At 36.7% G+C, this 16,049-nt stretch overlaps 1 protein-coding gene across 1 annotated transcript in view; it reads left to right on the forward strand.

Annotated features, from left to right (window-relative positions):
* The window catches only part of EHBP1 (EH domain binding protein 1), a 362,437-nt gene that overhangs the window by 242,787 nt on the left and 103,601 nt on the right, over positions 1-16,049 (forward strand). Inside the window, exons 10-11 of the mRNA XM_027131633.1 lie at positions 15,006-15,184; positions 15,824-15,872. Of these exons, the coding sequence (XP_026987434.1) occupies positions 15,006-15,184; positions 15,824-15,872 (228 nt within the window). The remainder of the gene's footprint in view (positions 1-15,005; positions 15,185-15,823; positions 15,873-16,049) is intronic.

The following is a 16,049-nucleotide window of genomic DNA, read 5'->3' on the forward strand; positions in this document are numbered from 1 at the left end:
TGAAATGGACAAATTCCTGGAAACACAAAACTTACCAAGACTGACTCATGAAGAAACAAAAAACCTGAATAGACCCATAAATTCATAAAGACATTGAATCAGTCATCAAAAATTCCCCAGTTGGGGCTTCCCTGGTGGCACAGTGGTTGAGAATCTTCCTGCCAATGCAGGGGACACGGGTTCAAGCCCTGGTTTGGGAAGATCCCACATGCCACGAAGCAGCTGGACCCGTGAGCCACAACTACTGAGCCTGCGCGTCTGGAGCCTGTGGTCCGCAACAAGAGAGGCCGCGACAGTGAGAGGCCCGCGCACCACTATGAAGAGTGGCCTGCACTTGCCGCAACTAGAGAAAGCCCTCGCACAGAGACGAATACCCAATACAGCCAAAAATAATAAATAAATAAATAAAAATTTAAAAAAAAATTTCCCAACAAAGAAAAGCCCTGGATCTGTGGCTTCACTGGTGAATTCTACCAAACATTTAAGGTTAAAAAAAATCCAAGTCATCCTCAAAGTTTTCCAAAAAATTGAGGATAAGGGAATACTTCCTAACTCATTCTGTAATGCCAGCAATGCCCTGATAGCAGAGCCAACGACATAGCAAGAAAAGTAAACTGTAGACCAATATCCCTTATAAACATTTATGCACAAATCCTCAACAACATTTTAGCAAACTGAATTTTAGCAGCACATTAAAAGAACTGCATATCATGACCAAATGGCATTTATTCCTGGAATGCAAGAATGGTTCAGCATGCAAAAATCTATTTTTTAATCAGGTGATCGTCTCAATAGATGCAGAAAAAACATTTGCAAAAGTTCAACACCATTTCATGATAAAAGCACTCAACAAACCAGGAATAGACAGAAACTACCTTAATATAATAAAAGCCATATATGAATAACCCACAGCCATACTCAATGGTGAAAGGCAAAAAGCTTTTCCTCTAAGATCAGGAACAAAACAAGGATGCCTACTCTCACTGCTTCTGTTCAGCTTTGTACCGGAAGTCCATACTAGAGCAATTAAGCAAGAAAAAGAAATAAAAGCCATCCAGATTGGAATGGAAGAAGTAAAATTATCTATGTGCACAGATGATATGATCTTATATATAGAAAACCCTAAAGATTCCATGGAGAAAAAAAGAAAAGAAAGAAACTGTTAGAACTAATAAATAAGTTCAGAAAAGGTTACAAGGTCAACACACAAAAATCAGTTGCATTTCTACCACTAACAACAGCCTGAAAAGGAAGTTAAGAAAACAATTCCATTTAAAATAGTGTCAAAAAGAATAAAATACTAAGGAACTAACCAAGGAGGTAAAAAGACTTACACACTGAAAGGTAGAAAATGATGAAAGAAATTAAAGACGACATAAATAAATGGAAGGACAATTCATATTTTCATAGATTGAAAGATTTATTGTTAAGACATCACTACCACCCAAAGTGATCTGCATATTCAAAATTTTTTTTGCAAAAATCTATCAAAGAATCTATCCTGAAATTCATATGGAACCTCAGGGGACCCTGAATAGCCAGAACAATCCTGAAAAAGAACAAAGCTGGAGAGCTCACACTTCCTGATTTCAAAATTTACTACAAAGCTACAGTGATCAAACGTTTGGTTCTGGCATAAAGACGGACAAAGACCAGTGGAGTAGAATAGAGAGCCCAGATATAAACCCTCACATATGTGATCAAATGATTTTCAACAAGAGTACCAAGTCCATCCAGTGGGAACAGGACAGTGTTTTAGACAAATGATCCTGGAAAACTAGATATCCTCATGCAAAAGAATGCAGTTGGACTCTTACCTAATACCATATTCAAAAATTAACTCCAAATGGATCAAAGACCTAAATGTATGAGCTAAAACTATAAAACTCTTAGAAGAGAATATAAAGCAGAATCTTCGTGACTTTAGATTTGACAATATATAATACCAAAGGTATAGGCAACAAAAGAAAAAATAGATAAATTGGACTTCATGAAAATTTTGTGCATCAAAGGACACAAGAGAGTGAGAAGGCAGCCTACATGATATGAGAAAATATTTGCAAATCATATATCTGATAAGGGATTAATATCCAAAATATATAGAGAATTTATAAAACTCAACAACAAAAAGCAAACAATTCAAAAATGAACAAAGGACTTGAATAAACATTTCACCAAAGAAGATATATGAATAACCAATAAGCACATGAAAAAAATGCTCAACATCCATAATCTTTAGAGAAGTGCAAATCAAAACCACAATGAGATACCACTTCACACCCATTAGGATGACTGTTATCAAAACCAAAAACAACCCAGAAGAACCCCAGAAAATAGCAAGTGTTGGCGAGGATGTGGAGAAATTGGGACCCTTGTGTGCTGTTGGTGGGAATGTAAAATGGTGCAGCAACAATGGAAAACACTGTAGAAGTTCCTCAAGAAATTTTTAAATAGAATTATATGATCCACTAATTTCTCTTCTGGGTGTATACCCAGAAGAATTGAAAGCAGGGTCCCAAGATATTTGTACACCCATATTCATAGCAGCATTATTCACAACAGCCAAAATCTGAAAGCAACCCATGTGTCTATTGATGAATGGATAAACAAAATGTGGTATATACATATAATAAAATATTATTTAGCCTCAAAAAGGAAGGAAATTCTGACGTATGCTACAGCATGAATGAACCTTGAGAACATTACACTAAGTGAAATAAGCCAGTCACAAAAAGACAGATATATATGATTCCACTTATTTGAGGTACCTAGAGTAGTCAAAATCATAGAGACAGAAAGTAGAATGGTGGTTGCCAAGGGCTGTGGAAAAGGCGAAATGGGGAATTACTGTTCAATGGATATAGAGTATCAGTTCTGTAAGGTGAAAAATGTTCTGGAGATGGATGATGGTGATTGTTGCACAATAAGAATGTACTTAAGAACACTGGGGACTTCCCTGGTGGCACAGAGGTTAAGAATCTGCCTGCCCAGGCAGGGGACATGGGTTCCAGCCCTGGTCCAGGAAGATCCCACATGCCCCGGAGCAGCTAAGCCCGTGCGCCACAACTACTGAGCCTGCTCACCTAGAGCCTGTGCTCTGCAATAAGAGAAGCCACTGCAATGAGAAGCCCGTGCACCACAACGAAGAGTAGCCCCCGCTCGCCGCAACTAGAGAAAGCCCGTGTGCAGCAACAAAGACCCAACACAGCCAAAAATAAATAATAAATAAATTAATTTCAAAAAAAAAAAAAGAACACTGAAGTGTACACTTAAAAATGCTTAAGATGGGGCTTCCCTGGTGGCGCAGTGGTTGAGAGTCTGCCTGCCAACGCAGGGGACGTGGATTTGTGCCCCAGTCCGGGAAGCTCTCACATGCCGCGGAGCAGCTGGGCCCGTGAGCCGTGGCCGCTGGGCCTGCGCGTCCGGAGCCTGTGCTCCGCAACAGGAGAGGCCACAACAGTGAGAGGCCCGCGTACCGCAAAAAAAAAAAAAAAAAAATTGGTGTCTTTACAAAATTGAATATTCTAATCCATGAATATTGTATATTTCTCCATCTCTTTAGGTCTCCTTTATTTTCTCATAATAAAGTTTGATAGGTTTCTTATAGCAGTCATATCCATTATTTATAGATTTATTTCTTAGTACTTTATTTTTATGTCACTATGAATGACATAAAATATCTTAAAATTTTTAATTTCTAACTGCTTTTGTTGGTGTATAGGAATGCAGTTGGTTTTGTAATACATTGTTTTTTGTATCCCGCAACCTTTTAAAATTCCCTTATTCATTCTAATGAATTACCTGTAGATTTCTTTGGATTTTCTACATAATTACATTATATGTAAATAATCAGTTTTACTTTTGTTTCTTTTCTAATATTTATATCATTATATATTTTTCTGGCCTTAATGTAATAGCAAGAACATTCAATACATTGTTGAATAAAAGTGGTGATAGATTCTCAATCTTGAAGGGAAAACGTTGACTATTTTACCATTGTGATATTTGCTGTAGGCTTTATACAAGTTAAGGAATTTTCTATTACTACTAGTTTGCTAAGGTTACTTTATAGGTTAGAAATGGACATAAAATTTTATTAAATACTTTTCTGCGTCTATTTAGATGGTTGTATCTATATATTTTCCCTATAATCTGTTAATTTGGCAAGTTAACTCAATAGATTTGCTAATGTTAAGTAAAATGTACATTCCTGTGGTAAGTCCAGTTTGTTCAGTTTATAAATTGCTAGATTCAATGTGCTAACATTTCATTAAGACTTTTGTATCTATATTCATAACTTTTTTTTTTTTTTTTTTTATTGTGGTACGCGGGCCTCTCACTGTTGTGGCCTCTCCCATTGTGGAGCACAGGCTCCAGACGTGCAGGCTCAGCGGCCATGGCTCACGGGCCTAGCCGCTCCGCGGCATGTGGGATCATCCCAGACCGGGGCACAAACCCGTGTCCCCTGCATTGGCAGGCGGACTTTCAACCACTGTGCCACCAGGGAAGCCCCATGACTTTTTTTGTAATTTTGTGTTATCCTATTGAATTTTGGTTTCAAGATTTGCTTGATTTTGATTTGCATTTCTCTAATAATTAGCAATGATGAACATATTTTTATGTGCCTATTGGCCATGTGTATGTCTTCTTTGGAGAAATGTCTATTTAGGTCTTCTGCGCATTTTTCTATTGGGTTGTTTGTTTTTTGGTTATTGAGTTGTATGAGCTGTTTGTATGTTTTGATGCCCTTGTCAGTTGCATCATTTGTAAATATTTTCTTCCAGTCCTTAGGTTGCCTTTTCATTTTGTTTATGGTTTCCTTTGCTGTACAGAAGCTTGTAAGTTTAATTAGGTTCCACTTGTTTATTTTTGCTTTTATTTATGTTGCCTTGGGAGACTGACCTAAGAAAACATTGGTATGATTTATGTCAGAGAATGTTTTGCCTGTGTTCTCTTTTAGGGGTTTTATGGTGTCATGTCTTATATTTAAGTCTTTAAGCCATTTTGAGTTTACTTTTGAATGGTGTAAGGGTGTTTTCTAACTTCATTGGTTTACATGCGGCTGTCCAACTTTCCCAGCACCACTTGCTGAAGAGACTGTCTTTTCCGCATTATAGATTCTTGCCTCCTTTGTCACACGTTAATTGACCATAGGTGTGTGGGTTTATTTCTGGGCTCTCTATTCTGTTCCATTGATCCATATGTCTGTTTTTGTGCCAGTACCACATTGTTTTGATTACTGTAGCTTTGTAGTATTGTCTGAAGTCTGGGAGGGTTATGCCTCCTGCTTTGTTCTATTTTAGGATTATTTGTTATAGTTCTTTTAAAAATGTCATGGGTAATTTGATAGGGATCCACTCTTGGGCATATACCCAGAAAAAACTATAATTTGAAAAGATACATGCACCCTTGTTTTCATTGCAGCATTATTTACAATAGCCAAGACATGGAAACAATCTAAATGTCCATCAATAGATGAATGGGTAAAGAAGATATGGGGTGTGTGTGTATGTGTATGTACTTAGCCATAAAAAAGAATGAAATCGGGATTCCCTGGTGGTGCAGTGGTTGAGAGTCTGCCTGCCGACGCAGGGGACACGGGTTCGTGCCCCGGTCCGGGAAGATCCCACGTGCCGCGGAGCAGCTGGGCCCGTGAGCCATGGCCGCTGAGCCTGCACGTCCAGAACCTGTGCTCCGCAACAGGAGAGGCCACAACAGTGAGAGGCCCACGTACCACAAAAAAAAAAAAAAAAAAGAATGAAATCATGCCATTTGCAGCAACATGGATGGACCTAGAGATTATCATACTGACAGAAGTAAGTCAGAAAGAGAAAGACAAATACCATATGATATCACTTATATGTGGAATCTAAAATATGACACAAATGAATATATCTACGAAACAAAGACTCAACAACATAGAGAACAGACTTGTGGTTATCAAGTGGGTGTGGGGGACGGTGGTAGGGGAGTTTGGGATTTGCAGATGCAAACTAGTATATATAGGATGGACAAACAACAAGATCCTACTGTGTAGCACAGGGAACTGTATTCAGTATCCTGTGATAAACCAAAATGGGGAAGAATATGAAAAAGAATATATATATATATATATATATATATATATATGTATGACTGAGTCATTTTGCTGTACAGCAGAAATTAATACAACATTGTAAATCAACTATAGTTCAATAAATTTTTTTTTAAAGTATCATGAGGAAAAAAAAGATTCGCTTGGATCATGAAATGAGGTGGGAAATTAAACTCATTTTTCTTACTCTCTGGAAGAATTTGTGTAATGTTGGAGATATTTCTTCCTTGAATGTTTGGTGGAATTTATCACTTAAGTCAAAGAATTTTTTATAGGAAGGTATTTAATTACAAATTCAGTTTCTTTAATAGTGATAGAACTCTCCAGGATTTTTATTTCTTCTGGCTATACTTTTCTAGGAATTTGCTTCCCTCTTTTTTTCTTGATCAGTCACACTATAATTTTAAACAATTTTGTCTTTTCAAAGAAGCAACTTTTGGTTTTGTTGATCGTTTTTATTGTATGTTTACCTTCTATTTCATTATTTTTTGCTTTCATCTTTTTTTATTGTGGTTAGTTGCTGTACAATATTATATAAGTTTTAGGTGTACAACAAAGTGATTTACAATTTTTAAAGGTTATGTTTCATTTATAGTTGTTATAAAATATTGGCTATATTCCCTGTGTTGTACAATATGTTTTTGTGCTCTTTATTATTTTATTTTTTCTACTTTTGAGGGTAGAGGGGATCATATTGCTGTTTGGAAGTCTACCAAAAGTGTAGCTCTGTCTCTTAACTCACTCTTCCAGATCAACCATTAAGAAAGGAGAACTGAGAGTTTCGCTCACTATGGTTTTCTAGTCTGTCCAGGTCTAGACTTGGACATTTCTTAGAAGGTTGTCTAAAAAGTACTTTTTAAAATTGTTATTTATTTATTTGGTCTTAGTTGCGGCACGTGGGATTTTTCGTGCGGGCGGGCTCTTCGTTGCGGTGTGCGGGCTTCTCTCTAGTTGTAGTGTGTGGGCTCTGTAGTTGCGGTACGCGGGCTTAGTTGCCCCGCGGCATGTGGGATCTTAGTTCCCTGACAAAGGATCCAACCATCGTCCCCTGCTTTGCAAGACAGATTCTTAACCACTGGACCACCAGGGAAGTCCCCTAAAAAATACTTTGTTCAGCTTTTTAAAAATGTGTTCAGATGTTAGTCCTCCTTTAATGTAAACAGAAGTTCCTCCCAATATGACTTTATTACAGAATAATCTTTCTGATTGTCTAGTAGTAGAATAACAAAGCCTAACTTTCAGTTTTTCTCTGAGAATACATTGAAATTACTTAAATGAAAACACTTTGAAAAAGGATAGGAACAGTACTGATACAAATATTCTTGTTTTCACCACTGCTGTTGTTTGGGGCTCACCAAATGTTAAATTTATCCAAAGTTCCCTCAACCATTTGCAATAATTTGTGGTTGGGAGAAGACTACCCAGAATCAGTAGTAGGGAGACCAAAACGTCCTGCAGCTTTAGCAATGGTAGTGTGTATCTCATTGCTCTGTACTTAGTTCTAGTTCTAGTTCCAACCAATAATCTAAGATACAACAGATTGCGCAAAGGATTTTACTAATAGAATACTCCTAGGTTTTAAAGTGGTTAGATTGCCTTTTTAAAAATCAATTAATTTAATATACACTGGGGCAGTGATCTAAGTTCTGAAAAAGATAAGTTGACCGAAGCAATCACTAGTCTCAAAAAAACTTACAGGTTTTACTGAGGTCCTAAAACTACATTATCTCAAAGTGTAAAATGCATGTTGTTTAAGAGAACAGGCTCTGGAATGGGAACACCTTGGTATAGATTCTAACTCCTCCACTTCTAGGTGTATAATGTCAGTTTCCTCAACTGAAATTGGGAATAACAACTATCTCAGAGGAGTTGTAAGATTAAATGAGCTAATCCATGTAAAGATTTTAACATTGTATGTGGGAAGTAGTAGGTGCTCAGAATATACTTTAAGAATTAATGAAAAGTTAGTCTTTTTGTAGAAAGAAGAATTGAATATATTGTAGTAAAAATGTTATAAGAGAGACATAAAGAGTCAAAGGAAAATTGAAAAGTGCTTCTACTGACTAGGAGTTGGAAAGAGAGTTCACGTGGGAGATGACAGCTGAACTTAACCTTGAAGGTAGAGTGGAATTGTAGCAGCTGTACTTGGGACAGAAGATATTCCAAGTTGGGTGACAGTCTGTAAGATCAAAGACTGGAAGTGGGGGAGCTGGGAGCTGGCAGGAAACCATAGTGATTTTAGAGAATAATGAGTCATCTAGAGAATAGAAACATTGAAAAAGCTTTGATGTTCAATGCTCAGTATTTTGACATCATTTTGTATGTTCTTGAGAGCCTTTAGAGACTTTGATCTGCACTTTAAGATTGTTGCTATGGCAATGGGTCAAATAAGAGAATTGGAAGAAGGAAAACCTATTTGGAAGATTTTGCAATAGCCTAGGCAAAAGAAGATAAATTGCAAAAACTTTACAACAATAAAATCAAAATTGCCTGTGAATTAACTAGTAAAGGATGATAGGTGAAGGAAGAGAGTTCAAAGTTGATTCTGAGAGAGTCTAGATGATTGGGACAATATAATTGCAATATCATTTGCAAACATAATAAAAATGAAGCAGGTTATAAGGAAAAAGTATAATTATGGTTTGGGACATATTGAGTCTGAATTTTATGTGGCAGGAAGGACAGCCAGCTGGAAATGTCAACTTGAGATAGTTTTGAACTATAAATGTATATTTGGGAATCATCTGCATGGAAGTGATAGTTGGAATCCTGGGAGTGAATCAATTCAAAGTGTGGAGAGAGAAAACTATTTAGAGCAATACCTAGAGGAATATATGCTTGTATCAGTGGAAGAAGGGGAGACAGCCAAAGAGAAAGCAACTGTAGTCAGAGGAGTAGAGTAGAAGAAAGTGGAATTGAAATTTCTTACAACTGTTGAAACTTAGGAAACTTTGTAACAAGTTATTTGACTAGGTTTCCTGAAAGAGCTCCTGTTGCTGTTGTTAGCAAGAATAATTGGTGGCCTTACTGTCTTTAATACTGCATGTAGTATGCTATGTTAACAGAAATAGTATTTTAATATTATCTATATTAGAGTCTAGAACTGTCAAGTCATACTGTGGTCTCAAGTCCTAGATCCTCTCTACTCTCACCACTTTAAACTGCCTTAATAATCATGTTGGTTGACATCTAACTGTAGTTCTCAGTTAAGCTGAGATTGTGCAATTTCATCCACACAGTGCCTTGACTGAGAGCAAACTGGATCACCTAATTAAACAGACTCTGATTATTCTGATCCTAAAGTTATAATTAGAATGGCTTTTAGATATTTCCTCTCTCAGTGCATAAAAAAGACAACTGTAATAGCTGTGCTTTACTTTCCCAACATGTTAAGTAGAGATGCTTTCTCATACATCCAGCCGTTGCAAAAATACAAGAAAGAACTTTTAAATAGTTGTTCCAACATTTGAAATTTGTTTCTACCCTTAATGGCAAGATTTTGGTGTCTTTCTTTCTTCGGAAAACAATAAATTACAAAGTCATTCAGAGTTTCTTTCTTTTACCAAACCCATAAAAAAAAGATTGCCAAAAATTCCGAGTACCCCATTTTGCACATAGAGTATCAAGATAATCTTCTAGTTAAAGCAGGGGTCCCCAACCGATAACGGTCTGTGGCCTGTTAGGAGCCCGGGCTGCACAGCAGGAGGTGAGCGGCCGGTGAGCGAGCAAGGCGAGCAAGGCTTCGTCTGCTGTTCCCCATCACTCGCATTACCTCCCGAACCATCTCTCCTACCCCCACCCTGTCAGCGGAGAAATTGTCTTCCAGGAAACCAGTCCCTGATGCCAAAAAGGTTGGGGAACGCTGAGTTAAACCTTGGTTTGCAAAAAAATTTTCCAGTGTCTTGAAGAAATTCATGGCGATTCAAATTTCCAAAAGACCCTCAAAAATAGGAATTCAAGTGCTGATAATGTATCAGTGGTAGTAATAATAATTGCAGTTAACATTCACCAAATGGTTACTATGTGCTGTACTTTGTGCTAAATGTTTTGCATGCATTTATTCATTTAACAGTATTTACTGAGTACCTACTATATGCCAGGAACTGTTCTGGGATAGGTTAATAAAAACAAAACGAATTAAAATCCCTGCCCTCATAGCCCTTTTATTTACTGAGGTTGGACAGGTAATAAGCAATAAACATAGCCAATAAGTACATTTTGGTAATGACCAAAATAAAGTATATGGACCATAAGAAGATTATAAATACTATGGAAACATCAGAGTAAGGGAAGGGAAGGTCAGGAGTGCTGGTTTGGGATTGGGCAATAGAGATGGGTTGCATTATTAGATGGGGTGGTCAAAATAGGCCTGATAGAGATGGTTGTATTGGAGTTAATCGTACAACTGGAACAATCTGTGTAAAGGCACTAAGGTGGGACCCCATCTGGGGTATCCAAGGAACAGCAAAGAAGTCAGTTTGGTTCAAAGTGATCAAGGGAGAGAGTGGTAATGAGCATAATGGGTGGAAGGCAAGGAATGCAGATCTTGTTACTATAACAGCACTGTGAGACAAGTATCATTACAATCCCTCATTTCATAGATGAGGAAGCTGAGACATAGGGAAGTGAAGGAAGCTGCCACATACGAAAGCAGGAGCCGTTTGTAGCAAGAAACAAGCAGTTTCATCCATTTATATCCTGAAGGTTTTGAAATGATATAACTATTTCTTTCTTACCCTCTGCAAAATATCAGATGAAAGCTCAGCACTTCTGAAGTGGATGATTCATCAAACAGTGGCTCTACTTCAGTTTTCTTTGTCTGCAACCAACATGACCATTTATAGGGCTTATAATTTCATCAGTTTCTTCCATTACATATGACTTCTTTTTCCTGGCAGTGCAGTAAGCATCCCTGTGACATGTTTTAATACAAGGGTTTTGTGTTGGGATAAATCCAGTTTACTTTAGTTCTTCTAGCCTTTTCATATTGAGCCTTCTTAGAAACAAGAATATAATCATAATGACATGGTAGGTTTTTCTCAATTTTTAAGTACAGAAAGCCACTCTAGATTACAGCATGGTGACAATGGCATTTGTACTTTACTTATGTACATGCTATTGATGATTAGAATTAATCGGTATAACGATAGTTGCAGATTATCGGGCCTGTGTACATGCTACACGTGCTTGAAATTAATGCCTTAATAGTATAATTTGATATAGAAAAACATTTTAATAAAGGCAATCTTTTAAATAAATGTGTTTGTGCCTAGTTCATTGAATCCTTGGCTAGAGGGATTTGAAAATATCTTTTTACCTAAAAGTGACTTTTCACTGTGACTTTCAAATCCCTCTACTCACTTAATCTGGAACTGCAGTGAAGAATGCTCTGTGGACGAGCCAGAGAATCAATGAACTAGTCACAAACACATTTTTTAAAAGATTTTCCATTATTTAAAATATTGCCTTTATGAAAAGTCACTTTTACATATTTAATAGTTCATTTTAGGACTTCCCCGGTGGTTCAGTGGTTAAGACTCCATGCTTCCACTGCAGGGGGTGTGGGTTCCATCCCTGGCTGGGGAAGTCCCACATGCCTTACAGTGCAGGGCCGGGGGCGGGGGGGGGGGCATTTTAATACATGCTAGATTGATAGTTAAAAGACCTATCACATTTCACAGAACTAGAACAAAAAATTTTGCAATTTGTGTGGAAACACAGAAGACCCCGAATAGCCAAAGCAATCTTGAGAAAGAAAAACAGAGCTGAAGGAATCAGGTTCCCTGACTTCAGACTATACTACAAAGCTACAGTAATCAAGACAGTATGGTACTGGCACAAAAACAGAAATATAGATCAATGGAACAGGATAGAAAGTCCAGAGATAAACCCACGCACATATGGTCACCTTATCTTTGATAAAGGAGGCAAGAATATACAGTGGAGAAAAGACAGCCTCTTCAATAAGTCGTGCTGGGAAAACTGGACTGCTACATGTGAAAGAAGGAAATTAGAACAATCCCTAACACCATACACAAAAATAAACTCAAAATGGATTAAAGACCTAAATGTAAGGCCAGACACTATCAAACTCTTAGAGGAAGACATAGGCAGAACACTCTATGACATAAATCATAGCAAGATCGTTTTTGACCCACCTCCTAGAGAAATGGAAATAAAAACAAAAATAAACAAATGGGACCTAATGAAACTCAGAAGCTTGCACAGCAAAGGAAACAAACAAGACAAAAAGACAACCCTCAGAATGGGAGAAAATATTTGCAAATGAAGCAACTGACAGAGGATTAATCTCCAAGATTTATAAGCAGCTCATGCAGCTCAATATCAAAAAAACAAACAACCCAATCCAAAAATGGGCAGAAGACCTAAATAGACATTTCTCCAAAGAAGACATGCAGATTGCCAACAAACACATGAAAGAATGCTCAACATCACTAATAATTAGAGAAATGCAAATCAAAACTGCAATGAGGTATCACCTCACACCAGTCAGAATGGCCATCATCAAAAAATCTACAAAAATAAATGCTGGGGAGGGTGTGGAGAAAAGGGAACCCTCTTGCACTGTTAGTGGGAATGTAAATTGATACAGCCACTATGGAGAACAGTATGGAGGTTCCTTAAAAAACAAAATAGAACTACCATACGACCCAGCAATCCCATTACTGGGCATATACCTTGAGAAAACCATAATTCAAAAAGACGCATGCACCCCAATGTTCATTGCAGCTCTATTTACAATAGCCAGGACATGGAAGCAACCTAAGCATCCATCAACAGATGAATGGATAAAGATGTGGCACATACATACAATGGACTATTACTCAGCCATAAAAAGAAATGAAATTGAGTTATTTGTAGTGAGGTGGATGGACCTAGAGTCTGTCATACAGAGTGAAGTAAGTCAGAAAGAGAAAAACAAATACCATATGCTAACACATATATCTAAAAATCTAAATCTAAAAAACAAAAAAAAATGGTCGTGAAGAACATAGGGGCAAGACGGGATCAAAGACGCAGACCTACTGGAGAATGAACTTGAGGATATGGGGAGGGGGAAGGGTAAGCTGGGACAAAGTGAGACAGTGGCATGGACATATATACACTACCAAACGTAAAACAGGTAGCTAGTGAGAAGCAGCTGCATAGCACAGGGAGATCAGCTCGGTGCTGATCTAGGGTGATCCCACCCTAGAGGGGTGGAATAGGGAGGGTGGGAGGGAGGGAGACGCAAGAGGGAAGAGATATGGGGATATGTGTATATGTATAACTGATTCACTTTGTTATAAAACGGAAACTAACACACCATTGTAAAGCAATTATACTCCAATAAAGATGTTAAAAAAAAGCTATCATTTATTCTAAGGTAAATATCCTCCTATATTGGGGATTCTATTTTTTATCTACTTGTTCATATTAAGTAGAACTAACCCAAATTTGCTGATTTTTTATGACCTGGAAATTTTTCAGCATTGACTTTGTATAGGTGATCATTTAAAGAACAACGCTTTGCTAGATTCATCGTTGTTTATATAACAATTTGTTAATCAGACAGTTAATAAAAAGTAAGAAATTACATTCTTGGTGTTTCTTACTTGTCTTCCCACAGGAGCAGTGAATACATAAATCATAATTATGTGGGGTTGATTTAAATTGTTTGGCACTAACATCCTTTTGTCAAATGGGGGCATCATTGGTCTTTCTTAAGTAAGCTGTGTGGCAAGAATGGTTTGCTTGTTAAACTCAAATGATATTAGGGGTAAATAATTGTTCTCCTTTCACCTTATTTTAGAGGGCTTCTATTTATGTCTATAGCCAGCACTCTTAATTGATAGCAATATTTAAAGTCTAGAAACTTTTAGTCGTTTTTTTTATAGTTTTCAATTATATCAACCTCTAAAGTTATCATCACAAAATGTGATTGTTATTCAGTAAAAGAAAATGACATGGTTTTAAGAATAACAAAAGTTTAGGATAAAAATCTTATTATGAGTCTTTGTTTTGTTGTTATCGTTGTTTTAAGTATATGAACAAGGGGAAAAATCAAGTAAATGCTTTAGATTTAAAACACACATCCCCCTACACCCACACACCTAGCTAACCTAATAATGTCCAAAAGTAGCCATCAATAATTAGAAGATATTTGGAGCAAATCCAAATTATATACTGATGTGTGCTATTACTACCAACACCTGACTGTCGCTAATAACTAAATCTGTTTTGCCAGAATTAAATTTATATAAGAAGTATGTTTGAATATGGTTATCATTGCACTAAAATGTGTATGATTACTGTATGTATATATATTTTTTGGTCGCACCTCGCGGCCTGCGGGATCTTAGTTCCCCAACCAGGGAATGAACCTGGGCCCCTGCAATGAAAGCACCGAGTCCTAACCACGGGACCACCAGGGAATTCCCAATTACTGTATTTTTAAAAACTATTATTTTGACCTCTTCACTACTAACAATTTGTGCTACAGTTAGACTTCAAAAGACATTCTTTTTAATATACTCAAAAAGAAACTATATTTGTACATGATTGCATTTGGGGAAGATTTTTTTAGTAGGTGAGAGTTATATAGATATTCAACCTTAAGTATTTAAATACTTTAATGTTTCCATTAATGTAGCTCTTGGCCTGTTCTTATGTATAACATTAAAATCTTGCATATGTATATCTTTGTCAAGCAGACGCCATAGGCTTAAACTGAAGATAATAACTTAAGATTCATGTCTCCTTTCTTAGAGGTTACAGTTGTCTTGAAGTGACAGTTTTGAAGTACCTAAACTGACATCAAAGTGTTCAAGTGATCCAGTTAGGTCAATTAATGTTAATTTTCATCTTCCATTAAATTATTTTAATGTTTTCCTCTTTTCATTTTTTTTAGCCGAGTCCTATACCAAGTCCTGTTTTGGGACGAAAGCCAAATGCTAGTCAGTCATTGCTTGTATGGTGCAAAGAAGTTACAAAAAATTACCGGGGAGTGAAAATCACCAATTTTACTACATCGTGGAGAAATGGTTTATCTTTTTGTGCAATATTACACCACTTTAGACCAGATTTAATGTAAGTAGAAACACTTTCCATTCCTATAAATATTTTGTAAATAATAAAGTTTTATAAAAAAAAAGAAACAAACCATAAAATAATTTCTTAGCACATGTCCTGAAATACTTGATTTTTTTTTTTTATCACCCATACTCTTGCTTTTTGGGAGAAGAAATATATCCCAGAAAGAAAAGTCGTTCCTTCTTGATGCCTAAAAACAATCTTTTCTGTTTTAAAAGAGCATATTTTTTTCCTTAATCTCGTACAAAAAACTGACTTCAAATTATTATGAAAATTGTGTTAGTGTTAAAATGAGATGAGACAGATAAGCCTGTATCTCTTTATACATTGACAACAAGGGGTTACCTCATGGTGAATTTGGTTGTCCAGGCTAGTCTCTGGTCCCCTACCTTAACTTCTCTTTTAGATGGAAAGCTTCAGGCATTGGAACTTGTAATCACTGTTATTTATTAATTATTTAATAATTTATTTATTTCCTTAATTTTCCACACTATTAGTTTTGTTGATAGAATTGCTGTGAAATTGCTAGTTACTCTTTGGTATTATTGAATGTCAAATTTTAAGATTCAGTTTGTTTTAAAAACAGCTGTTTTTATCAATTACTGTATGTACCTACTGTGCCATTTTCTCCCTCAGTGACTACAAGTCTCTGAATCCTCAAGACATTAAAGAGAACAACAAAAAGGTAAGAATTGCCAAAGAAAAAAAATACATAGTGTCAATTTTGGCTTCTCCTCAGGCATTTATTAATTTGGGGAAAGTGAGGTGGTTTTGTGAGGTCCTAACTATAGCTCACAGAAGGTAATCTGTTTCCTGTCAATTTTGGCTTCTCTGCAGGCTTTTATTAATTTGGGGAAAGTGA

This window comes from Aethalodelphis obliquidens, unplaced genomic scaffold, assembly GCF_003676395.1.
Source record: "Aethalodelphis obliquidens isolate GAN/ISIS:26980383/991018 unplaced genomic scaffold, ASM367639v1 scaffold40, whole genome shotgun sequence".
Lineage (NCBI taxonomy): Eukaryota > Metazoa > Chordata > Mammalia > Artiodactyla > Delphinidae > Aethalodelphis > Aethalodelphis obliquidens.